This window comes from Dipodomys spectabilis, unplaced genomic scaffold (genome assembly GCF_019054845.1).
Source record: "Dipodomys spectabilis isolate Male_0828 unplaced genomic scaffold, ASM1905484v1 ptg000108l, whole genome shotgun sequence".
NCBI classification, from domain to species: Eukaryota; Metazoa; Chordata; class Mammalia; order Rodentia; family Heteromyidae; genus Dipodomys; species Dipodomys spectabilis.
The window spans coordinates 12,989,537-13,015,846 of record NW_024870785.1 but is presented as its reverse complement, the minus strand read 5'-3'; the positions used below and the strand labels follow the sequence as shown (position 1 = coordinate 13,015,846).

Below are 26,310 nucleotides of genomic sequence, written 5' to 3'. Positions count from 1 at the left end.
AAAAAGACAAAATGTCATCCAAGTGACAGATGAAATTGTCTTATGTAGCAATGTGCATTGATCTCAATGAGATATTTCTATTTCTTATTCTCTTACACGAGAATATTCCAGCAGGAAGAATTAAGTTTAGTTTGCTTCACCATGTTAAATACATGCTCACAAATGTGCATGAGTGTTATCGACTTATCTTGTACAGTACTAGGAATTCCTGTAACCACTTTTCCCCCCCTTGGCTGTATTGAAACTGGTTCATTGTTAACCAGGAAAGCATAGTTATTCACAAGTTATTTACTTTTTTTTTATGTTTACTAATTCTTACTTAGTTGTTGAATACATTCTTGGATTCTTTCCATCATTTTGATGTTTCAAACATTTTGCATACTGTTTATCATGATAAGACTTCATGAAGTAAATAATTTTGCATATAATTGCAATAAGCACTGACTTTTGAACTGAAAAGAAGGAAAGTGGGTTTTTTTTGTGTGTGTGTGCAGTGCATCTGAGGTTTCAAATAATAGTCTTGTACTACAATGTGCTTTACTACACCATAAGAGACAGAAGCAAGCCCTGTTTCATGTTTTCATTGAGTGCAAAAGGTCAGACTTCCCCAGTGTTCTGTTGTCTGTTGTACCTGCTGAAATGACAGTAGTTGATATTGCAGTAGCATTTCAGTTCTCTTTTTTTATTAAAAGTGCTCAAAATTGTTTTTTAAATGTTTTCAAAGATGATTAAAGACATTTTATATTAAACTGACTGGTTCTTAAGGTGTTTTGTGCAGTACATATTGTATAGGCTGTAGCATATGCCAGTTTGCAAATAGGTAGCATATTTCCCTTCAGCTTATCAAACTTGGGGGTGTAGATAAGAATGGCACCAGGCAAAGCCATGGAGCTGGTGACTCAATGCCTGTAATTCTAGCTATTCAGGAAGCTGAGCTCTGAGGATCACAGTTCAAAGCTGGCCCAGGCAGGAAAGTCTGTGAGACTCTTATCTCCAACTAACCAACAGAAAATCAGAAGTAGGGCTGGAAAGGTGGCTCAGTGGTAGAGTGCTTGCCTTGCATGCATGAGGCCATGGGTTCGATTCCTCAGCACCACAGAAGCAGGGGAAAAAAAAGCCAGAAGTGGTGCTATGGCTCAAGTGGTAGAGCGCTAGCCTTGAGCTGAAGAGCTGAGGGACAGCGCCCAGGCCCAGAGTTCAAGCTCATGACTGGACCCCCAAAAAAAAATCAGAAGTAGAGTTGTGGCTCAAAGTGCTAGAACACTAGCCTTCAGCAAAGGAGCTCAGGGACATCTCCTGGGCCTTGACTTCAAGCACCATGACAGACCAAAAAAAAAAAAAAAGTGGCACTGGACAGAACAGACCTGCTGATCTACTCTGCTGTGAATCCCAGGGAACTGAGGGATCTTATTTTATTCTTTGGTTTTTCTGTTTCTCACTTTGCTTTATGTTGGCAAGAAGCCATCTTTTCTTTTGCTTTTCACATGATAGTTGCTTGCAAGTGTTGGTATGGGAAGGGCCTTGGACGTGAATCTGAACCATTGAATAGAAAATACGAAATGAGCCAGACTCTGTCTGGTAGCTCACTCCTGTAATCCTAGCTACTCAGGAGGCTAAGATCTGAGGATTGTGGTTCAAACCCAGCCCAGGCAGGATAGTTTGTATGAATCTTACTTACAACTTATGGCCAGAAAACTAGAAGTGGCACTGTGGCTCAAAGTGGTAGAGTGCTAGCCTTGAGCAGAAAGGAATAGTGCCCAGCCCCACCACCAAAAAAAAAAAGAATAATAAAGGCCCAGTTACAGGCAATACAGGTGTTGCCATGACCAGGAATAGAGAATTATTACAAGCAGGCAGAAATTTCACTTCCTACCAAATAATGAAACCAAAACCTGGCATGGAATGTGCTCATTCTTGAAAGCCAATGTCTATGACTGCATATACATGTGGTCCTTCAATGGCTTGTGTGCAGGGGTGAGATCTGATTTGCTGTGTCTGTCCTAACACCTTTAGCTTTACTTTATTGGGCAAAGCACAGAATAGTCATGGTCACAATATGGCTTCCAAAACTCAAATGTATCCTTTACATCCCAAGTAGGGTTACGAAAGATGGTTCTCATGGCTTTTTATCTAAAAGGGGGGGAAATCTTGAGTACCCCCACTGGGCATTCCACACACCCTTGTAGTCTCATTGGACAAACGTTCACCCGGAGGCCAATTACGTAGCTTAGCTTCTTGATTTACCCTTCCTGGCTAGAGAAGGACCCTGGAATGACAAGGAAAATTCGGGAGACAGTTAAGAAGCTCGGTCACTGTGTGTGTGTGTGTGTGTGTGTGTGTGTGTGTGTGTGTGTGTGTGTGTGTGTGTGTGTGTGTGTGTGTGTGTGTGTGTGTGTGTGTGTGTGTATCATATGATACGTATTATGAAGTATATATGTATACTTAAACATATGTAGAGCAGTTACCTTCTGATAAACCCAGAAAGGTTTTGATAAGGACTGTAATTGGAAGTCTAAGTTTATAGTTTAGATACCACCAGTCCTAGGGTTTGAACTCAGGACCAGGGCTCTGTCCCTGAGCCTCTATGGGCTCATGGCTAACGCTCTACCTCTTGAGCCACAGTGCCACTTCTGGCTTTTTAGATGTGGTACTAAGGAATCTAACCCAGGCTTCATGCATGCTAGGCAAGCGCTCTATCACTGAGCCACATTCCCAGCCCCTTGCCACCTTTCTATAAGCTGAAAAGTTGGGCATTCTCCTAAGGGCAAATTTCCTCAGCTCCTATTAGTATTTGGAAGGCCACATTTTTCCTTTGGTTATAAACGTGTGAAGTAAATGGATTCGTATGTATTTTTTATGAGTTTTTAAAGTACACATTTGAAGAAGGAATCACTATATAACCTGAATTTGTGTTGTGTGCCGGTCCTATAACTTGAACTCAGTGCCTGGTACTTTCCTTCAACTTTTCTCAAGGCTAGTGCTATACTATTTGAGCTACAGCTCCACTTCCAGCTTTCCAGTGGTGAATTGGAGGTAAGAGTTGCAGACTTCTTTTTTTTTTTTTTTCTCTCAGTCATGGGGCTTGAACTCTGGGCCTGAGTGCTGTCCCTCAGCTCTTCAACTAGGCAAGCACTCTACCACTTGAGCCCAGCACCACTTCCAGTTTTCTGGTGGTTAACTGGAGATTAGACTCAGGGACCTTCTTGTCTGGGCTGGCTGTGAACTGTGATCCTCAGATCTCAACCTCCTGAGTAGCTAGGATTACAGGCTTTAACCTGAAAAAAATTTAAGAAGTGCCATTTCTGGAGCTATAATATAGGAGAGAATAGGAAAAGATTTAAAAAATACCTTTAGCCCCTGGTTCTTAGCTGGAGAGCCATCTGAATGAAGCTTCTCTTGTAGCTAGATGTTGAGTCCAGTAACTCTACTATCTTTGAAGTGTTCCTGCCCCTTCCCCACTTCTGGAATGCAGCTTCCTTGGACTTTGAGGTTTAAAAAAAAAAAACACAGCTAAGAATGGTGACACAGGACAGAAGGAACTTGATGGTTTTGTGAGGGAAGCAACCTTTGCTAATCCTAACTTCGGGATCTCTTTCATGAGAACAATATCTTTTTTGCCATCCTGGAGCTTGAACTCGGGGCCTGGGCACTGTCCCTGAACTTCTTTTGCTGAAGGCTATAGCACTCTACCATTTGAGCCACAGTACCACTCCGGCTTTTTCTGTGTATGTGGTACTGAAGAATCAAAACTCAGGGCTTCATGCATGCTAGGCAAGCACTCTACCACATTCCCACCCAGCCAGAACAATTTCTTTGTCGTGTAAGTCGTGCTTGCTTTTACTTCAAGTTACTAATTCTTCAAGAGAAATCCAAATTCTAATCAACAAAGTCACCACCAGCAGGCTTACGGGCAGTGGAGGTAAAGAATGTTAGGTTAGCATGACGGTCAGTATCAGAGGTTGTCTCTACCACCCAAGAAACTGGCCGGCCGAGTGCAACTCTTTATTATTGGGATGGATAAATCAAAAGATGACCTTTGAATACCCCTGATTTTAGCACAGCATTTGAATGCTCCTTGGGGGTGAAAGAGATTAGGTGGAGTGTAAGCTGCTTAAACAGCTAAAGAGCATTAATGGAGCAAATTGAGAGGCAATCTAGCCTTCTGTCATTGGTGTCAGACCTGCTCTGCCAATTATAACAGTGACCCTAGAAAGAGCCTCCTTGCCTGGCGATATACTGTGGTTGTAGGCTGCTCGCTATTTGTTTACCTATCTTTTTAATGGCTCAGCAAATGTGGATTGACTTGCTCAATTTCTTTTTTTTTTTTTTTGTGGCGGGGAGGGGGTCCAGTCGTGGGGCCTGAACTCTGGGCCTGGGCGCTGTCCCTCAGCTCTTCAGCTCTCAAGGCTAGCGCTCTACCACTTGAGCCACAGCGCCACTTCCTGCTTTTTTTTTTTTTTCTGCTTATGTGGTGCTGAGGAATCGAACCCAGGGCATCATGCATGCAAAGCAAGTGCTCTACCGCTGAGCCACCTTCCCAGCCACTCAATTTCTTTTCTTTTCTTTTTTGTGCCAGTCCTGGGTCTTGAACTTGGGGCCTGAGCACTGTCCCTGAGCTTCTTTTTGCTCAAGGCTAGTGCTCTACCACTTGAACCACAGAGCTACTTCTGGCTTTTTCTGTGTATGCAGTACTGAAGACTGGAATCCAGGGCTTCATGCATGCCAGGGCAAGCACTCTACCACTAAGCCACCTTCCCAGCCCAACTTGCTCAATTTCTATTTTAGGTTCTTCCTAGCATGTAGAGGCTAGAGAGCTAAAAATGACACTTCCTAGACTTCCTCACAGCTTGGGTTCTGCGTGTAAATTACATTACACCTATTATAATGACTCCTTTTTGGGAGATCTGAGGTGTGGAAATGAGACAGAAGTCATCTTCCTACCACTTCCAAGTGACCCTTTCTTGCAGGCAAGCTCATGGATCCCCAACTTCTTCCACAGCAGGGCCCTAGAGTAGAGTCTTGTGATTCTTAGGAAGTGGGAGCCATGTTCTCATGCCAGACAAGCAGTCTGGGCAGATGTGGAAGTATAGTCCTGTGATCCCTGCAACTCAGAAGGTAGAGCTAGGATCACTGCCTAATACTAGCCTGAGTAAAACAGCACGAGACCGCCCCCCCCCCCCCATCTCAAATACTTAACTAAAAGGAGAAAGGCTGGGTGCATGGCTCAGTGATAGAACCGTAGCAAATGGGAAGCCCACAATTCAATCCCTAATATGAGGGGACGTGGAGGGTGGTAGAAGGGCCATCTGGGGTGCTGAGGATGGTTGGTAGCAGGGCTAGCAACTTCCATCTGTCTCCTGTGGCTGGAGGAAAGCCAGGGATGAGTTCAGATAACTCCCACTCCCTGGCAGTTCCTTCCAGGAGTCATTTCTGGAATGACAATCTAAGGCTGCTGTTTCCATATTTTGACAAACACACAACTCACTTCATTAAATCCTTACCTCTTTATAAGCATGTCCTGTATTTCACTAATTCATAATATGTGCTTGGATTTCAGCGGAAGAACACAAGACTCTTGCCGGTGAGAGATCAAGAACATCCCTGACCCAGACTCAGTACTTGTCATTTTTTATTTTTGCAATACGGGTTTTGAATCTAGGGCCTTACACTTGGTTGGTGCTTTCACACTTGAGCCATGCCTCCAGTAAGACTTTTTTGCTGGTTGACTAGTAATGGAGTCTCCAACTTTCCTGCCCAGGTTGGCTTTGAACTTGCAATCTTCAAATCTCAGCCTCCTTAGCAGCTAGGATTTGCAAGTGTGATGCCACTAGCACTTGGCCAGAAATTCTTAAAGCTCTACTTGATGGCTTCTTCTGTTGTAGTTTGAATACAAAATGTCCCCCACAGGCTCCTGTATTGGGGGCTTTGTTGCCAGCTGATGGGCTTTGGAGAAATAATTGGATCCTAAGAGTCCTGACCTAATGGATGGATTTTTTTTTCCTTAATGAATTCATACGATAGCACTATTGGCAAAAAGTAGAAGATAGGGGCTGGGAAGGTGGCTCAGTGGTAGAGTGCTTGCCTTGTATGCCTGAGGCCCTGGGTTCGATTCTTCAGTACCACATAAGCAGAAAAGGCCAGAAGTGGTGCTATGGCTGTAGTGGTAGAGCACTAGCCTTGAGCTGAAGAGCTGAGGGACAGTGCCCAGGCCCAGAGTTCAGGCCCCTTGACCGGCCAAAACATAAATAAATAAAGTAGAAAATGGGGCCTAGTCGGAGGAAGTAGCTCGCTGTGAGTGTGTTGGTGGTTTATCTTGCTCTGCCACTTCCTGTGTTTCTTTCTCCACTTCCAGTCTGCCATGACGTAAGGAACATTCCTTGCCACATACTACTGTTGCCCCTGTGTTCTGCCCAGTCACACAATTCAACCATAGAATGCATTCTGTGAAAACAGGTAACAGGATCCTGGCCCAGATCTTGAGTTCAAATCCCAGTACTGCCAAAGAAGAAGAAAGAAAGAAAGAAAGAAAGGGAGGAGGAGGAGGAGGAGGAGGAGGAGGAGGGGGAAGAGGAGGGGGAGGAGGAGGAGGGGGAGGAGGAAAGTAGTCATATTAACAAAGTTCAGACAGGAGGATTTTGAGTTTTGAGTCCAGCCTGGGCTACATAGCAACACCCTGTCAAACAAACAAGGTCATGTTCAAGTTCATCTTAAATGAACAGGTGGGAGTAAAGTACAATGTTTATAGATGCACATGTGGGTGGTAAAATCAAGACATCAGCAAAGCAATTATTATCATGAAAGAATAAGTGGACTCAAGGGCTTTTGGGAAGGCTGCCAACATTCCGTTTGCTTGCTTAGGTGATAGCTATGAAGAATTGTTTGCAATAATTCATTGAGGCATTAACTAGTTCTTTGTGACTTTTTTTTTTCTTTCTTTGTCGGTCATGGGGCCTGAACTCTGGGTCTAGGTGCTGTCCCTCAGCTCTTCAGCTCAAGGCTTCAGCTCTACCACTTAAGCCACAGCACCACTCCCAGATTTTTCATTTATTTATTTATTTTTTGGGTCCAGTCGTGGGGCTTGAACTCTGGGCCTGGGCGTTGTTCCTCAGCTCTTCAGCTCAAGGCTAGCGCTCTACCACTTGAGCCACAGTGCCACTTCCAGCTTTTTTTTCTTTTTGCTTATGTGGTGCTGAGGAATCGAACCCAGGGCCTCAGGCATGCAAGGCAAGCGCTCTACCACTGAGCCACCTTCCCAGCCCCGAAAATGAACACTTTGTAAACACTAATGAAACAGATTTTTTTCAGGCCAACATTATCCATCAACAGATAAAACCAGTCGTTAGCTGGTAGAGTTGAAAATCTTAGAAGCATCAGGCTGTCGCCATCAGAACAATTTGAGCAATATTAATAAGTATTTTAATAAATATGGGGAAAACACACTGGGTAATACCTACTTAATTATGGGAGATAAAGTAAATTTTAAATTATACAACAAGGAAGGAACTAGATATAGGCAGATTTGGAAATACTCTTTTTTTGGGGGGGGGGAGGAGGTCGATCATGAGGCTTGAACTCTGGACCTGGGCGCTGTCCCTCAGCTCTTCAGCTCAAGTGCTCTACCACTTGAGCCACAGCGCTACTTCCAGTTTTCTAGTGCTTAATTGGAAATGAGTCTCACAGACTTTCCTCCCCAGATGTCTTGACCTTGTAGTGAATGATGTTTGTACATCTGAGTCTTGCTGAAAACTGCCATCTGTGGGGAAGCTCTTGCCTGTCTCTATCTATTGCAGTAAAAAGATTCTGCTTGGGGCTGGGAAGGTGGCTCAGTGGTAGAGTGCTTGCCTCGTATGCATGAGGCCCTGGGTTCAATTCCTCAGCACCACATTAAGCAGAAAAAGCCAGAAGTGGCACTGTGGCTCAAGTGGTAGAGCGCTAGCCTTGAGCTAAAGAGCTAAGGGACAGCGCCCAGGCCCAGAGTTCAAGCCCCATGACCGACAAAAAAAAAAAAAAAAAAGACTCTGCTTGTAGTTGACTTGTGCGGTAGTCTTTATTTACTTGAGCATATATTTATAGATCACTGTCTCCCATTAATTTGGAAGCTCCTTAAAGATTCCTGTCATTTGTATACAAGGCTTTGTATTTATAGCAAGGATAGTTCGTCTGATGAACTGAGTCAAGACTAATAAGCTGCAGATATGTTTTTTTCTGAGGAAATCACAGGGTATTAAGCTTCAAAATTATGGTCTTAGATGGGTGTTGGTGCTCACATCTATAATCCTAACTATTCAGGAGGCTCAGATCTGAGGATTGCAGTTCAAAACCAACTCCAGGAAGGAAAGTCCATAAGACTCTTCAGTTAACTACCAAAATGCTGGAAATGGTTCAGAATGGTAGAGCACTATCCTTGGAGCACAGGCACAGTTCAAGCCCCATGAAAAAAAAATATGATCCTTCGTAATAGCTAAGAAACATGACATGATCATTACCTATCTTGTCTATTTACGAAAAATCTGTCAATTTTGTTTTAAGGGCTAGATGCCATAACCAAATTATCTTCAGCTAACAAGCCTTCTCAGAGAACTGTAGGGGGAGATGAAGATGTGTTTGCATCTTGAAATATGTTATTTTGTTTGCCAGCCACAGCAGATGGTCACCCTTGTTGCTTGGAACTGAAATTTTAGCTGATTTGACAATGGCCTTATGGTCTTCCTGGGCAAATGCCAGATATTTGCATTAAACTAAATTTTGATTAAGCAACTGTTTTTACTGTTGAAGTCTATGATTGGGAACATCGTCAAATCAAAACAAATTTGAATAAAGTATTTTATAATTTTCGTTTTAATCTGATGTGTAGAGTCTACTATATGCAGTCTGTAAAAAAATTATGCTTTGCAAAGTCAGGCACCTGTGGCTCACGCCTGTAATCCTAGCTATTCAGGTGGCTGAGATCTGAGGATTATGGTTCAAAGCCCGCCTGAGCAGGAAAGCCCATAAGACTCTTATCTCCAATTAACCACCAGAAAACCAGAAGTGGCGCTGTGGCTCAAGTGGTAGAGCGCTTGCCTTGAGCTGAAGAGCTGAGGGATAGCACCGAAGCCCAGAGTTCAAGCAAAAAAACATGATCCTTGATTTCACATTCTTAGCTGTGACCATCTACCAACAACCCTCTTAAAGGCATCCTTTGCTTCTGGTACAAAGTGGGTCTATTTAAATCACTCTCATCTTTCCTCATTCTTCATAACTTCCATCTCTATGCATACATTGGTGCACACGCCTGTAATCCTGGCTAGTCAGGGGGGCTGAGATCTGAGTATTGTAGTGCTGTCAGCATAGGCAGGAAAGTCCTTGAAGCTATTATCTCCAATTAATCACCAAAAAGCTGGGAGTGGAGTGAAAAGGCTAAAGGACAGCACCCACACCCTGAGTTCGAGCTCCAGTACTGGCAGGTGCACATACACAGTGCTGTTTGATAATGCCTGTTTGATAGGTCACACTGCTCACTGTCAGAAATAGATTAAGGTTGAAGTAATCTGTAGTGTAAGTAAGGCACCCTGTGTATTCTTTTTTAAGTTTTACTATCAATCCCAGGTTTACATCAAAATTAAGACCAAAGCTACATGTAGTTTCCCAGTGTTACCACTAGGTGGAGAGAGTAACTTCCCACCAGTTCAAGTGCACAGCATTGTACAGTATACCAGTACAAGATACAGATAAAGCCATAAAGGTCTCATAGGCTACCAGGGACAAGACAAGAGCTCAAGAAGCTGAAATGCAAGAGATTTATTTTTTATTTCATAAAAAATATTGTATTTATTTTATACTTTCATTTATCATTTTTTAAAATTTTTTTATTTTCTGTCGGTCATGGGGCTTGAACTCAGGGCCTGGGCACTCTCCCTGATCTTTTTCACTCAAGGATTGTACTCTACTACTTTGAGCCACAGCACCGCTTCCAGTGTTCTGTTTGGATAATTGGAGATGAGTCTCATGGACTTTCTTGTCTTGGCTGGCTTTGAACTGTGATTCTCAGATCTCAGTCTCCTGAATAGCTAGGATTATAGGCATGAGCCACTGGTGCCCGGTAAATTTACAAATTTTTAAACATTTGCTTTTCCATCCTTATGTGGCCCTGACTGATTTTTATTTTTTTCGGTCGTGGGGCTTGAACTGTAGGCCTGGGCGCTGTCCCTCAGCTCTTCAGCTCAAGGCAAGCGCTCTACCACTTGAGCCACAGCACCACTTCCAATTTTCTAGTGGTTTATTGGAGATAGAAGTCTCACGGTCTTTCCTGCCAAGGCTGGCTTTGAACTGTAATCCTCAGATCTCTCAGCCTCCTGAGTAGCTAGGATTACAGGCATGAGCCACCGGCGCCCGGCTACCCCTGACTGATCTTGAACTGTGTGTGGCTCTAATTATCTTCTTGCCTCAGCAGGGACTACAAGTACACCCCACCATGCCCAGCTTCATGCTCGACCACGTATTCTATGGAAACTCAAAAGAAAAGAGTTAACTCCAAGAAGTTAGCAGATTTAACTGAATGCTAGTAACTCACATCTGTAATCCTAGCTACACAGAAAGCTGAGATCTGGAGAATCACAGTTCAAATCCAAGCCTGGGCAGAAAGGTCTGAGAGACTCCCGTCTCCAGCAAAAACCTGGGCTGGAGGCATGGCTCAAGAGTGTAGAACCCTTGCCTCCAAAGTACAAGGCCCTGGGTTGAAAACCACCACAACAAACCTGCAGCAGAGGAAAATGGCATGAGAGATGGATCCTCCCCCAAATGGAAAAAGACCGGAAAGCAAGGAATGATTGGTGAAGTATGCCAGACATTAACCACATGGGCAGGGCCGGAGGGACAAGGTCGACCCTATGGTCACTACCCAGAAGTTGGAGCCACAAAAGGATAAAGCAACTCTTGCCAGATACCACTCAGACTGAAGGAACTTCAACTTGTCCCGCCCAGTGCCATGAGCAGCAGCTGCAGCAGCTGCTCGCAGCCAGTGATCATCCCATAGGGTCTGAAGGGCATCAGGACCCAGGCCAGAGGTCTCAGCATGGGAAAGCGTCTGAGGAACCCACAGGCTCAGAACTTGCGAGGCCAGATAGCAGCTCAGCTCATTGGCTCTTCAACAACTCCCCCCCCCCCCCCCCCCCCCCCACCGCAGGCTTTGGGTCTGTCTTTGACTCAGAAGACATTCTCTTCAAATATCAAGAGCTGTCAAGGGGTAAGTTGAAAGCTTTTCCTATCAATCATATACAGTGTAGGACATGAGCTCATGGCAATTTCCTGCCACACCAAAAGGTAATAAAAACCTTTCCTGGTTTGGGTGGTGGCGCCTGGAGAGAAGGCTGGGGGAGGTTAGAATTCTCCAGGCTTGTGCCTGAGATTCCTAGAGCGGGAGGAGGTGGGGGGAGGGTGAGTCTAGGGCATACTTGCTGTCTGGAGACTTAGAAGAGCACCCCCATAAAGAGCAGAACACCCCTGCAGCAACATGGGAATGCTAACACAATAGCCATGGTGGGTTGGGATGGCTGGGCTGATCGTGGCTTGCGCTACCTTTTCCAGCACTGGGGGTGTCCTGGACAAGATCTATAGGCTTTGTGCCTCTGTGTGGGGTGCCCACGAGGATCTGTGAGCCCCAAAGGAGTAGATTCAGTAAAGAAGCAAGAAGGCAAGGCGAGCCGGGCGTCAGTGGCTCATGTCTGTAATCCTAGCTACTCAGGAGGCTGAGATCTGAGGATCAAGGTTCAAAGCCAGCTTGGGCAGGAAAGTCCATGAGACTCTTATCTCCAGTTAACCACCAGAAAATCAGAAGTGGTCCTGAGGCTCAACTGATAAAGCGCTTGCCTTGAGCTGAAGAGCTGAGGGACAGCGCCCAGGCCCAGAGTTCAAGCCCCATGACCAAAAAAAATTAAAAAATAAAAGGCAATCAGGACCAGAAGCCAAGGGGTTACTCATCAGAGAATAATACATCTTAGCAAGGTACACTGAGCAGTGTGGGTAGGCCAGACTGTCCCCTCCCCCTGTGCAGGGCTGGGTGTCACCTGTCACCTGAACTCTGAGCACAGCCCTGCAGGCAAAAGGAAAAAGATTTCCAAAGCCTTAACAGATTTTTGCCTCTGAATCACATGAATTTGAATCCTGAACTGGTTGTTTTCCTGAAAGAAAAGCCATGGTGGACCACAGGTATCTGAATTTCATGAGCAGGGCAGGATGAAATATTGCCACCATCTGTGGAAATGGGGAAGAGGGGCTTTTTATGTGCTTATTATGTATTTATTTTATATAAATATTCTCAATAAGAGATACTGAGTTGTTTCTTCCTGTTCACCCAAATGGAATAATGTGTGGACCTTAAATGTATCTGTGTCCAGGTTGGGTCTCAGACATGAATCAAGAGGGCTGGGAAGGTGGCTCAGTGATAGAGTGATTGCCTTGCATGCATGAAGCCCTGGGTTCGATTCCTCAGCCCCACATACACAGAAAAGGCCAGAAGTGGTGCTGTGGCTCAAGTGGTAGAGCGCTCGCCTTGGGCTGAAGAGATGAGGGACAGCGCCTAGGCCCTGAGTTCAAGCCCCAGGACCGAAAGAAAAAAAGAAGAGAATCAAGAGAAGGAGGAAGAATCCACATGTAAGAAATGTATTTAACAAGTTGCTTACAAAGTATTTATCTGCTCTTAGGTCTCTGCAACCTACAGCTAGACAAGTTGGTGCAGGTAGCTGGGACTTTTGGCTTCATTTATAAATGGTTGCCTGCACAAAGCCTTCAGCCATTCCATCGCTCACCATCTCTTAATAACAAAACTGGAATGTTAATCTGTATTTGGTAAGAAAACTTGAAGAGTGTTTTTCTCAGTGGCTTAGACGTTTGAGATTTGAGGCTTATTGCTCCTTAAACATAGTTTCTTAGCCGGTGCTGGTTGCTCACACCTATAATCCTAGCGACTTAAAGGGTTCAGATCTGAGGATTGAAATTCAAAGCCAGCCAGGCAGTAAAGTTTATCAGACAAAAAAGAAAAAAAGAAAGAGGATGGGAAGGTGGTTCAGTGGTAGAGTGCTTGCCTTGCCCTGGGTTCAATTCCTCAGCACCACATAAGCAGAAAAAGCTAGAAGTGGCAGTGTGGCTCAAGTGGTAGAGCATTAGCCTTGAGCTGAAGAGCTGAGGGACAGCGCCCAGGCCCAGAGTTCAAGCCCCATGACCGACACAAAAAAAAAAAAAAAAAAGAAGGAAAGAAAAGAAAGGAAGGGGAATAGGGTTAAAGAGCCACAAAAGCAATCTCTCATTGGTCCAGAAAACTATGCGTGATATTTTGAATTTCAAGCTCTTTTCTCTCTTTTCAATAATTTAGGGAATTATCAGATGGAACCTAATGCTTCTAATACTCAACAAGACATTGTAGAAAGGCCATACATATATATATATATATATATATATATATATATATACATGTATATATATATATACATGGTCTTTCTACGGTAACTATATGTATATGTATATTGGTAGTAATTCATTTTGCCACTCAAAAATGGTTAAAACTGGAATGTCTTTTGGAGGTTTACTTTATATCTAAAAGATAAAACAAAAACATCAGCTCAAAGATTTTTTTGTTTTTGTTTTTTGTTGGGGGGGGGGGGGGGCTTGAACTAAGGGCCAGGACACTGTCTCTGAGCCTCTCTTTGTGCTCAAGGCTAGTGCTCTACCACTTGAGACACACGACCACTTCTGGGTTTTTCTGAGTAGGTTATTGGAGATAAGAGTTTCATGGTATTTCCTGCCAAGATTGGCTTTGAACCTTGATCTTCAGATCTTAGCCTCCTGAGTAGTTAGGTTGAAGGCATGAGCCACCAGTGCCCAGCAGCTCAAAGACTTCTCTTTTTTTTTTCTTTTTTTGGTCGTAGGCCTGAACTCTGGGCCTGGGCGCTGTCCCTCAGCTCCTCAGCTCAAGGCTAGCACTCTACCACTTGAGCCACAGCACCACTTCCAGCTTTTTCTGCTTATGTAGTGTTGAGGACTTGAACCCAGGGCCTCATGCATGCAAGGCAAGCATTCTACCACTGAGCCACCTTCCCAGCCCCAGCTGAAAGGTTTTCAACTTCAGAGATTTGAGATTTAACAGTATGAATACAACTCAGCCATGTGTAATAAGAAAACAGACATAAAAAAAATATAAAGATTGTATGAGGAAAAGATCACTGTTACACATACTACTTTACATTCATTTACCATGTTTCTGGCTTCTTCGTAGTCCTTGGTAAGATAGTACACATAATTATGCCTATATTCAGGGATCTCCTAGAGTAATTCGGAGAGAGCTAGCAAGGGGATTATTAGACAGTGTGTTAAGTGCCATAAAGGTGGTGTGAATAATTTTATTAGAACAATGAAACCTGATTACAGCAAGGAAAAGTGAAAATAGAAAGTTGTATGATAACACCCAAAACAGCAGCTCATGTTTGGAGAGGCTTCAAAGGGTGGATGATATTTGAGCTTGACTTCCAGCAGAGAGACAGCATGGGTAAACTACAGACATCTCCCCTGGAAGCAGTTAAAGAGACGTGTGTCTCTTGGAGCTCATGGGTGGACAGTGGTTGAAAGTGCTGAGGATCTTTTTTTTTTTTTGAGGGGTCCAATTGTGGGGCCTGAACTCTGGGCCTGGGCGCTGTCCCTCGGCTCTTCAGCTCAAGGCTAGCACTCTACCACTTGAGCCACAGTGCCACTTCCAGCTTTTTTTTCTTGCTTATGTGGTGCTGAGGAATTGAACCCAGGGCCTTATGCATGCAAGGCAAGCACTCTACCATTGAGCTACCTTCCCAGCCCGTGCTGAGGATCTTGAAATCCTGGTGTCATAAATTGAATAACAGCCACTTGAGGACATCAAGTCCTAGTCCCTGAAACTTACAAATGCTGCTTGATTTGAAGAAGGATCTTTGCAGGTCCTTTGCAGGTCTATATTTAAATAGAAATTTGGAGGTGAGATTATTCTCAAAGACTCAGGTGGGCCTTCAAGGCTATCACAAGTTATCTTCAGACAGGAGAGGCAAAAGAAGACAATACAGAGGAGAGAACAATGTGGAGTCAGGCTGGAGAGAGATGCAGCCACAAGCCAAGGAATGTCAGCAATCACCCATAATGGGAAGAAACAAGGGACAGAAGAAGTACAGATTGATGACACCTCGGTGTTGAAGGTTTGACTTTAACAATGGTAAGATACACTGATATTGTGGAAGCCACCCAGTTTACTGTCATTTGTTATGGCATCCCTAGGGAATGAATATGCCTAGAGTCCCTGGGACCCTTTTCACTGATGGAAGTGATGCCCAACCAATGACAGTCCTAAACCAATTACCCACTGGACACTGCCCTTTAGATTACTAACCCTTGCTTTGTGTGTGTGTGTGGGGGGGGGGGGGGTGCCAGTTCCAGAGCTTGCACTTAGGCTGTTCCTGAGCCTTTTTGCTCAAGACTAACACTTTACCACTTGAGCCACACCTCCACTTAGACATTTCTGGTAGTTGAGTGGAGACAAGTGTCACATGGACTTTCCTGCCTGTGCCAACTTCAAACCGCAGATCTCAGCCTCCTGAGTAGTAGTTAACAATTACAGGTATTCAGGTATGAGCCACCAGAGCCTGCTGGCCTATTTTTTTTTTTTAAAGGATCAAAGGTGACCATCTCCCCAAAGGCTCTGGAGCTGCTGGACTAAGGGACAGATGTGAGGGTGTATCCGATCCCTCTTATAGTCCGATCCTCTCAACTAACTCTTGGCCGGTTACAGCAACCAGCTTGGTAGGGAAGTAACTAGGCAACAACTGGCTTTTATTGTTCAGCAAATCTCTCTCTTTCTACCCCTGGGCCTCACTGTACTGCTATTCAAGATGACAGCAATACCAAGTCAGCCATTACACACACACACACACACACACACACTGAAATGTAAGAGAGTTAATACACTAGGACACAACCCTGCCCAACAAGGATGGAAATTAATAGAGAAACATCCTTTTTTTTGGCTTTTTTTTTTTTTTTTTTTGCCAGTCCTAGGGCCTGAACTCTGGGCCTGGGCGCGGTCCCTCAGCTCTTCAGCTCAAGGCTAGCGCTCTACCACTTGAGCCACAGTGCCAAAAGCTTTTTCTGCTTCTGTGGTGCTGAGGAATCGAACTCAGGGCCTCATGCATGCAAGGCAAGCACTCTACCACTGAGCCACCTTCCCAGCCTGGAGAAACATCCTTTTTTGAAAGGGCAATTCTGAGTTGAAATCCGTATGATTCCCTGGGGTCCTTAGTGAGACCGAGTCCCAAAATCAGCTCAATAATACAGGTCAGACTTAAGAACTGGCTGCTGTTGTTGTTTTTTTGCTGGCAGGTAGGGTTTGGTTGGGCAAGGACAAGCATGGAGGCCATGCTGTGTGGTCCCTGCATCCTACAGCAATGGAAGATTCTGCTCATCCTCTTCCTGAGGTCTACTTGACCATGTGATTAAGTTGCTCTGGTTCAGCTTTTTTTTTTTTTTTTTTTTTGGTTGGCATGGGGTTTGAACTCCGGGCTTGAGTGCTGTTCCTGAGCTCTTTTGCTCAAGGCTAGTGCTCTACTACTTTGACCCATAACTCCATCCCTGATGTTTTGGAAATAAGAATCTCACCAGGATTTTGAACTGTGATCCTCACATCCCAGCCTCCTGAGTAGCTAAGATTACTACCAGGGTTCAGCTTTCAGCCTTTTTCATCTCTACATTTAGTATTTTGTGAAAAAATAGAATGGACTCTTAAAAAAAAAAAATCTCACTTGTTGACAAACTTTGATTACAATTTATATCCACATGAAATCATGGAACCAAACTGATTAATTGGCTTTTAACCTGCTGTTATATTATTCTGTTTTTTGTTTTTTTTTTTTTTTTTTTGGGGTCTGGTCGTGGGGCCTTAACTCTGGGCCTGGGCCCTGTCCCTCAGCTCTTCAGCTCAAGGTTAGCGCACTACCACTTGAGCCACAACGCCACTTCCAGCTTTTTTTCTTTTTGCTTATGTGGTGCTGGGGAATTGAACCCAGGGCCTCATGCATGCAAGGCAAGTGCTCTTCCACTGAGCCCCCTTTCCAGCCCTGTTATATTATTCTTTTTGGTATTCCAGTTAGTACGTATTTGGCCACTAGAAGCTTCCTAGAGCCAGCTCATGTGTCTCTATCATTATTTTCTGGTATAACAAAATATTTCAAGCTCATCTGTTGCTTTTCCTATCTTTATCCTGGATCCAGACACTCTTCCAGGGACCCCCTAGTTCACTGAGGTAAAGAAAGTAAAATTGGGGGGCTGGGAAGTTGGCTTAGTGGTAGAGTGCTTGCCTTGCATTCATGAGGCCCTGAGTTCTATTCCTCAGCACCACATAAGAAGAAAAAGCCAGAAGGGCACTGTACCTCAAGTGGTAGAGTGCTAGCCTTGAGTTGAATAGCTGAGGGACAGTGCCCAGGCCCAGAGTTCAGGCCCCACTATGGACGAAAAAAAAAAAAAAGAACAGAAAAGAAAAGAAAAAATAAGATCATGGTGGGGAATGTGACTTCATTCTTGCTTAGCAAGCATGAAGCCTCAGGTTCTATTCCTCAGTACCACATACACAGAAAAAGTTGGAAGTGGGCTGGGAATGTGGCTCAGTGGTAGAGTCCTTACCTTACGTGCATGAGGCCCTGGGTTGGATTCCTCAGCACCACATAAGCAGAAAAAGCTGGAAGTGAGGCTGTGGCTCAAGTGGTAGGGCACTAGCCTTGAGCTGAAGAGCTGAGGGACAGCACCCAGGCCCAGAGTTCAGGCCCCATAACCACAAAAAAAAAAAAAAAAAAAAAGTTGAAAGTGTCACTGTGGCTCAAGTGGTAGAGTGCTAGACTTGAGCAAAAGAAGGTCAGGGACAGTGCCCAAGCCCTGAGTTCAAGCCCCATGACTGGCGGGGAAAAAAAATAGAAAGGGCTGGGAAGTTGGCTCAGTGGTAGAGCGCTTGCCTTGCATGCCTGAGGCCCTGGGTTCGATTCCTCAGCACCACATAAGCAAAAAGAAAAAAGCTGGAAATGGCACTGTGGCTCAAGTGGTAGAGCACTAGCCTTGAGCTGAAGAGCTGAGGGACAGTGCTCAGGCCCAGAGTACAGGCCCCAGGGCCGGACCCAAAAAAAAAAAAAATAGAAAAGAAAAAAGAAAGATTTGGTTGTACAGTATATTTACTGCTTATAGGGTGCCACTGCTCCCAAACCCTCTTACTGTGTAAAATCTGGCAAAGTATATCTGTATATATAGGCATAGACATCACTTTTTGTTTTAAGTTTTATCATCCTGGGCTTGAACTCAGGGTCTGTGCATATTGTCTCTGAGCCTCTGTGTGTTCAAGGCTAGCACTCTACCACTTGAGCCACACTGCCACTTCCAGCCTTTTCTGTTTATGTGGTACTAAGGATTTGAACCCAGGGCTTTATTCCTGTTAGGCAAGCACTCTACCCCTGAGCCACATTCCCAGCCCATATATTTTACTCATTTTTTTTTTTTTACTCATTTTTTTCTACTGGCTTGAATAATGCTACTTATCATTTTCTCCAGTCTTTTCTATGGGGGTCTTGCTGCAATGTGGTAGGACAAAAGCCCACCACACATGGCACAGGAGGCTGTCCAAATTATTCTCCTTCTTCTTTGCTACTTTCCATCTGTGGTTAGTTAGCTAAGGAGTCTGTGTGGTTACGTGGAGACTGGATGGTGTTGGTTAGCTTTAAAGATGACCATACGCGAGTAGTTTGTGAGTCTGTGCAGGTTTACAAATCACAGGGAGAGTTCCAATCCCGAGTTTAAGACCAATGAGGCGGGGGTCTGGCCTGTCCATTTCTGCAGCACTCAGGCCGCAGTGGGGTAGGTAGCCAGGGTGCACCTTCTATTAGAATCAGCAGTGGAATCCACGAAGCGCTGGAATTTTCACTCGGGGATTTAGGGTGGGACTAAACACGACTCTTTGTAGGAGTCCTCAGAGTCAGGGTTCTTTCATTATTAGATAGTGATAGCCCCACTACAGGGGTTTGAATAAGGCTCTGCTTTTGCTAAATAGGCTCTCTACCCCTTGAGCCACACCCCTTACAGCGGGAGCCACGCCCTACCCCCAATGGACCACGCCCATTCTGTAACCACGCCCACGAGCTTCAGCTCCGCCTTGGCGCGCTGACCACGCCCCCTGGCGCTTCCAGGACGCCGTCACGATAGCCACGCCCCCACCGCTGGAGCCACGCCTCCACGCCCCACGCCACCCCTTTTTTTTTTGGTTTTTTTTCTTTAGTTATTTTTCAGCTAGGGCTTCACTTTTAGCAGGAGCCTCCTACCTCTGCCTCCCACGTGGCTGGGAAGAGCCACCCTGAGGACCCTGGAGGCCAGGTCGAAGAGAAAGTCTTTTTTCCAGGACCGGCTCTATGCAAATGAACGGAGGGAGGGGTTTGAGAGGGGCGCTGCGGGATTTCCCGGTGAGCCTGTCCATCACCAGTCCCGCCCCGCCCCCGGCCTGCACGTGCGCGCACGGCCTTTTCCCGCCGCGCGGCCCCGTGCACTGGCGCCCACGGGCCGCGGGAGGCGCTGCGCGCAGCCCCAGCGGCGGCGGCGGGGACGGAGGCCTCCCCCTTCCCCCCTCCCCTGCTTCCTCCGGCTCCTCCCGCCTCTCCTCCCCCTCACTACGGTTCCCAGCCCCGGGGCTGGCCCAGGCGCGTCCGGTTTGGTGGGAAGCAATGGCAACTTGCGCCGTGGAGGTGTTCGGGCTCCAGGAGGACGAGGTGCGGGGACCCCCCCCACCCCTCCCCGAGGGTGGCGGGCGGGCTTCGCATCCCGGAGGGAGGAACTGGGGTGTCTGCAGGCTCCGCGCTCTGCACACCCCCCCCCCACCCCCCGGTTCACTCCGTGGCTGGGGAACCCCGGGAGGAGGGCGTCCGGGCGGAGAGCCCTCCCCGGAGCGGCTTCTGTGGAGAAGCGGTGAGGGAGGGGGACGAGGCGGGGACCCGGTGCGGGGCGGGGGGGTGTCGCGGTCCGCAACCCCTCCCGGCGCCTTCCTGCCGGGCCCCTGCCCGCCTGGGGTGCGGCTAGCTCCGGGAAGGGGGGGAAGGGGGAGCGGAGGGGGCGGGGCCCTGGTCCCCGGGGCTCAGCATCCCGCCCCCCCCCTCGCCCAAGGCCCGGCACCCCTGAACTTCAGAATCTAGAGACTGACTGGCAAGGGCATCGTCAATAGCTAATTAATTGGTCTTGTCGTTGTTGTTATGGATGGCTCTTTTTCATGTTCCCCTGAATCATCCAAAGTGGAGACCGAGATAGGGAAAGCCGGCAGAGAGAATTTTCTTCTACTCAGCAACAAGTGTCCAGCGGTGGGAAGTCCACCCTTTTATTATTGTTGATTTTATTATTATTGATGTTTAAAAATAGGAAAACAAGGCTGCGCGCTGTGCACTGTGCAATCTAAGGCTCTAGGGTTTGAAGATCGTTCTGTCTCTTCTTGGCTTTGATGATTTAGATATTCTACGCCCATGGGTGTCCCAGTGTGAAGCTCTTGGCAAAGGTTAGTTTTGAGTGATACGTGGTTGGGTCCCCCAAAGTAGGAGTGGGAGATAGATTCCAAGACTCAGATTGAGGGAGAGAGAGAGAAAAAAAAAAATCCCACGTGTGTGTTTCTGGTGGTTGATTAAACTGTCCTGGTACCTGTTATCCAGATGGCATCCCATTGGCTGGAAATCCCTGGCCTGCTACCTTTGGCTGATCTAGGTGACTTCTCCGGAGATGTTTGGCTTAGTGTCTGTGCTGAGCAAGTGGAGGTCCTCAAAGTTATCCTTTGGTGCTTTTCTGGAGAACGCTAACACAAGTGGGCAATTTGTCAGAGAGGCACACAGCTAATTTCAGAAGAATGTGTATGAGCTGCGATTCAAATTTAATTTCTTATGGGATTAAGACATTCAAAGCTCCGCCCTCCCCTTTCCCAGAATGTACATGTATGTGCAGTAAGGTTGGAAGTTGGAGACAGACAATATGTTAAGCGGAAAGAAGCCTGGGTAGAAGTCCTGGGATGCATATATATTTCAGAATGTTAGAAGAAAGGTTGAATGTCTCACCTTAAAGAAATAATAAATGTTTGAGATAATAAGTCTAATGTTCTTTAAAATATCCTTCAACGGATACATGTATCAAAGTCACCCAGTGACTCGTAAATATGTGTAATGTTTGATGTAGGAGTTTAAAAATGGGTTTTTTGTTTGTTTGCTCTCATTAGAGCTTGAACTCAAGGCCTGGGCACTGTTCCTTAGCTTTTCAATAAAGGCTGCCACTTGAGCCACACCTTTACTTCTGGCTTTTTGGTGGTTAATTGGAGATAAATGTTTCACCAACTTCCCTGCCTAACCTGACTTCAAACCAAGATGCACAGATCTCAGCTTCCAGAGTAACTTTATGATTCATCCATCTTTCTTATCTCACTTCCTTCCAGCAGAGACAACTGATCACAAACAGAAATTCCAGAAGTATCATGTGCTGTGTGTTTGCTTGCTCTTGGAACAGATCTATATTCTCGATGATCTCTTTTCACCTCCCTGTTAGGCTGAAATAAAACTAACTATGGCAGTGAATGGGTAGCCATTGGCAACTGAGGCCAGAAACTCCACCCCTTGAATGAGTATTTCCTGAACTCCTTGAAGAATTTGTAACTTCTGGGAAATGATGGCATGGCCCATACCCTATTAGTATGATGACATCTGGCTGTGACTTTCATGATTCCAATATCTTTCCACTTCTATTTTGCCTACATAAAGGAAGAACAAGAAGACAAGAGACATCATGACAAAGTCTTCCACTTGTTCTTTTTGAATTGAGTTATTCATTCAACCGACATTCATTAACTCTGCAGTGTATCATGCACCAGGCTGGGTCCCAGGGATTCTGAGAAAGGAGATTGTCTGAGCTTTGTTGGAGTTCACTGTCTGGGGGAAAGAACAAACATTGCTTGTTTCTGTGTATGATGGTGGGGGTATATCACTATCTTTGTTATTATTTTCTGGTCCATCACAACAATTGAAAGATAAAGACAAGGTAGGCTGTTTCATGCCTATATTCCTGGCTACACAGGAAGCAGAGATCTGAGGATCATGGTTGGAAGCCAATGTGAGTAGGAAAGTCAGACTTTTTTTCCTTTTGTGGGTGGTGGGGCTTGAACTCAGGGCCTGGGCACTGTCCCTGAGTGTTTTTAGTCAAGGCTAGCACTGTACCACTGTGAGCAACACCACCACTTCTGTTTTTCTGGTGGTTATTTGGAGGTAAGAATCTCACTGACTTTTCTGCCTGGGCTGGCTTTGAACCATGATCCTCTCAGATCTCAGCCTCCTGAGTAGCTAGGATTGCTGGCGTGAGCCACCACTGTATGGCTCCTACGAGACTCTTACCTCCAATTAACCACCAAAAAGTGGGAAGGAGAGCTGTGACTCAAGTAGTAGAGTGCCGGCTTTGAGTGAAAAAAGCTCAAGGGATAGAACTCAGGCCCTGAGTTCAGGCCCCACTACTGGGGCATGCGTGCGCATGCGTGAGCACACACACACACACACAGAGTTAAAAGATCCTTGGAAAATGTAAACATTGTATTTATGTGGCTATAAATGTTCCTTTTTTTGGGGGGGGGGGGTCTGGTTGTGGGGCCTGAACTCTGGGCCTGGGCGCTGTCTCTCAGCTCTTCAGCTCAAGGCTAGCACTCTACCACTTGAGCCACAGCGCCACTTCTGGCTTTTTTCTTTTTGCTTATGTGGTGCTGAGGAATCGAACCCAGGGCCTCATGCATGCAAGGCAAGCGCTCTACCACTGAGCCACCTTCCCAGCCCCTAAATGTTCCTTGATATATATGTGCTTTGTGAAATGATTAAATCAGGGTAAATGTATTTATCTCCTCAATCAAGCATTTATTTCTTTTATGATGAAACATTCAAACTCCTTCAAAGGCACTCCCACACACACCCACACCCTGTGCTTTTAAAAGAAAAATATTGCAGCTAAGTCACCTCTGGAACTCAGACTCATTTGAGAATAGGCAGCCCTCTGCTGCTGAGGAAAAGTAGCTTTTCTGTAAGAGCAAATGAAACAAGGTGAAGTGAAACATGAATAGAAGCAATAGAATGTAGAGAAAATTGTGATTAAAAGGCAGGCACCAGCCGGGCGCCAATGGCTCACACCTGCAATCCTAGCTACTCAGGAGGCTGAGATCTGAGGATCGAGGTTCAAAGCCAGCCCGGGCAGGAAAGTCCATGAGACTCTTATCTCCAATAAACCACTAGAAAACCAGAAGTGGCGCTGTGGCTCAAGTGGTGGAGTGCTAGCTTTGAGCTGAAGAGCTGAGGGACAGCGCCCTGGCCCAGAGTTCAAGCCCCATGACTGACAAAAAAAAAAAAAAGTCGGGTACCAGTGGCTCAGGCCTGTAATCCTAGCTACTCAGGAAGCTGAGATCTGAGAGTCGTGGTTCAAAGCCAGCTCGGGGCAGGAAAGTCTGTGAGAAAATAAACTACTCAGAAAAAGCAGGACATGGTGCTGTGACTCAAATGGTAGATTACTGACCTTGAGCAGAAAGAGGCTTAGGGACAGTACCCCAGGCCCTGAGTTCAAGCTCCAGGACAGACAAAGAAAAAAAAAAAAAGAAAATTGTAATGTAATCAATACACTGTAAGTAGGGACTGAATCACACGCATGCATGTCTATTAGCACTACAATGTGCTGGAGTTTAGCTCCTCATACCTTCCACTTTTCACCGTTTTTGAGCTTCCCTTCCACAGTGGGCCTTTCTGTTATAGCCTTTATACATCGCTTTTCTTTTTCCCTTTTTTTTTGGTCGGTTGTGGGGCTTGAACTCAGATCCAGGGCACTGTCCTCAGCTTCTTTTGCTCAAGGCTAGCACTCTACCACTTGAGCCAGTGCCACTTCCGGCGGTTTTTTGTTTTTGTTTTTGTTTTTGCTTATGTGGTGCTGAGGAATTGAATTTAGGGCCTCATGCATGCAAGGCAAGCGCTCTACCACTAAGCCACTTTCCCAGCCCAGCTGTAGCTTTTCTTTTGTTTGAGTAGTATCTTGTCTTGAACTCAGATGTGGCCTTATGCCCAATCAGCTTTCTTACTCACAGTTGGTATTCTACTACTTGAGTCGTGCCTCCAGTCTAGCATTTTGCTGGTTAATTAGAGATCCAGCCTTGCAAACTTTTCTGCTGGTCAGACTCTGAACCTCAATCCTTAAAGTCTGAGCCTCCTGAATAGCTAGTATTACAAATATTAACCACTAGCACTTAATTCTATGTAGCATTTTTGCCATTCAAGCATTTATTAGCTCTACATTTGACACCCAGTTTACTCTTGACAATCACTTGGGATTAGCAGTAGAGAATAACTCATAGCATTTTTGTTGGGGGGGGGGGGTTATTTGGGGAGGGGCAAGGGAGAGTGTGTTGTATGTTATATTTGGTGAGAGAAATTCAGCATCCTTTCCAGTGGACTTTCCAGTTCTGAAGAGGCTAGAAGAGTAAACATCATGCTGCCCACACTTGTAATTCGTGCTCTGGATGTGAACTAGATTCCCCATCCCCTCTTATTTAAGATGTGGGTGGGGCCAGGTGCTGGTGGCCCACACCTGTAATCTTAGCTGCTCAGGAGGCTGAGATCTGAGGATCGAGGTTTGAAGCTAGCTGGGACAGGCAAGTCCCCCCCCCCCCCAACCCCATGAAACTCTTATCTCCAATTAAGCAAAAACTAGAAGTGATCAGAGGGGCCTATCAGCTGCACTGGACACTGATGAAAATGAACTAAGCAACTCAAAGGCAGTGATGGGAGGGAAAGAGGGAACAGCTAACACTAATCAAAAGGAAAGAAATGTACATATCACCCAATGGGAAAGAAATAGTTGTATTGTCAAAGCTTATAGAATTCACAACCTTTATAGATCAAGATAATGACAGTTTGTCTTATGAAGGTTAAAATGGGTTTGTAGACTTTAAGTATCACTATCCTACAATACTGTGAAATGTGTGAAATTTATGTAATCACTTAATCTAAAAAAAAATATTAAAAAAAAAACTGGAAGTGGTGCTGTGGCTCAATTGATAGAGCGCTAGCCTGGAGCACAGAGAGGCTCAGGGACAGAGTCCAGGCCCTGAGTTCAAGCCCCACAACCGACCCAAAAAAAAAAAAAATATGGTGACTAACAAAGTGGAGTGGATGGCTTCATTTCTTGGCCTTTTCTGCAAGTATGCTCATATAGACAGTGAATTTTCATGGTCATATAGATAATATATCTTGTAATACGTGGTTGTATGGTCATGTTCTATAATTTGTCTGGTGGAAATAGATAAAAAGTGTGGCTTCTAGATGTTCAGGGTGGGAGATTGGTTCTGTTTGTGTGTGTCCCCTTTTCTGTGTCCACGTGCATCAGTACTGGGCTTGAATTCAGGGCCTGGGTACCGCCCTTTAGCTTTGTTGCTGACACTCTACTACAGCTCAATTTCCAGCCTTTTGGTGGTTAAATGGAGATGAGACTCTCATGAACTTTCCTATCTGGGCTGGCTTCAAACTGCAATCCTCAGATGTTAGCCTCTTGAGTAACTTAGAATTACAACCATGAGCCACCAGCACCTAGCTTCTTGAATGAACACTTTAAAAAGATTCCTCTGATTTAAATTTCCTAGTTAGTTAGTTGCAGCTGAGTTACAACTACATGAAAATAAACGATTTATTTTTGTATTTCAGGAAAATTCACGAATTGTGAGGGTGAAAGTTATAGCTGGAATAGGCCTTGCCAAGAAAGACATCCTGGGAGCGAGGTAAGTGTGTCCAATTGCAAAGGTGAAACCTTTGCATTGGTTGATTAGCATTTTCTTTTTTCTAAACTCTAGTTCAATGAACATTTGAATATTATTAGTAAATACGTGTGCAAATTTACTAGAATAGCAAATCTCCAGGGTTAGTGTTGTTTTTTTTTGTCTTCGGTTGTGGGACTTTGAACTCTGGGTCGGGCTGCTGTCCCTGTGCTCTTTAGCTCAAGGTGAGTGCTCTACCACTTGAGCCACAGCGTCACTTCTGGTTTTCTAGTGGTTAATTGGAGATAAGAGTTTCACAGATTTTCCTTGTCTGAGCTGGCTTTGAACCACGATCCTCAGATCTTGACCTCCTCAGTAGCTAGGATTTTTTTTTTTTTTTAGTCGGTCATGGGGCTTGAACTCTTGGGCCTGAGCACTGTCTCTCAGCTCTTCAGCTCAAGGCTAAAGCTCTAGCGCTTGAGCTGCAGCGCCACTTCCTGTTTTCTGGTGGTTTA

The 26,310-nt window shown here is 45.4% G+C and overlaps 1 protein-coding gene across 1 annotated transcript in view; it reads left to right on the top strand.

Annotated features, from left to right (window-relative positions):
• Positions 1-19,696: 19,696 nt before the first annotated feature.
• The window catches only part of Nedd4 (NEDD4 E3 ubiquitin protein ligase), a 63,315-nt gene continuing 56,701 nt past the window's right edge, over positions 19,697-26,310 (top strand). The window contains exons 1-2 of the mRNA XM_042687660.1: positions 19,697-19,778; positions 25,746-25,819. Of these exons, the coding sequence (XP_042543594.1) occupies positions 19,734-19,778; positions 25,746-25,819 (119 nt within the window). The 5' untranslated portion in view covers positions 19,697-19,733. The remainder of the gene's footprint in view (positions 19,779-25,745; positions 25,820-26,310) is intronic.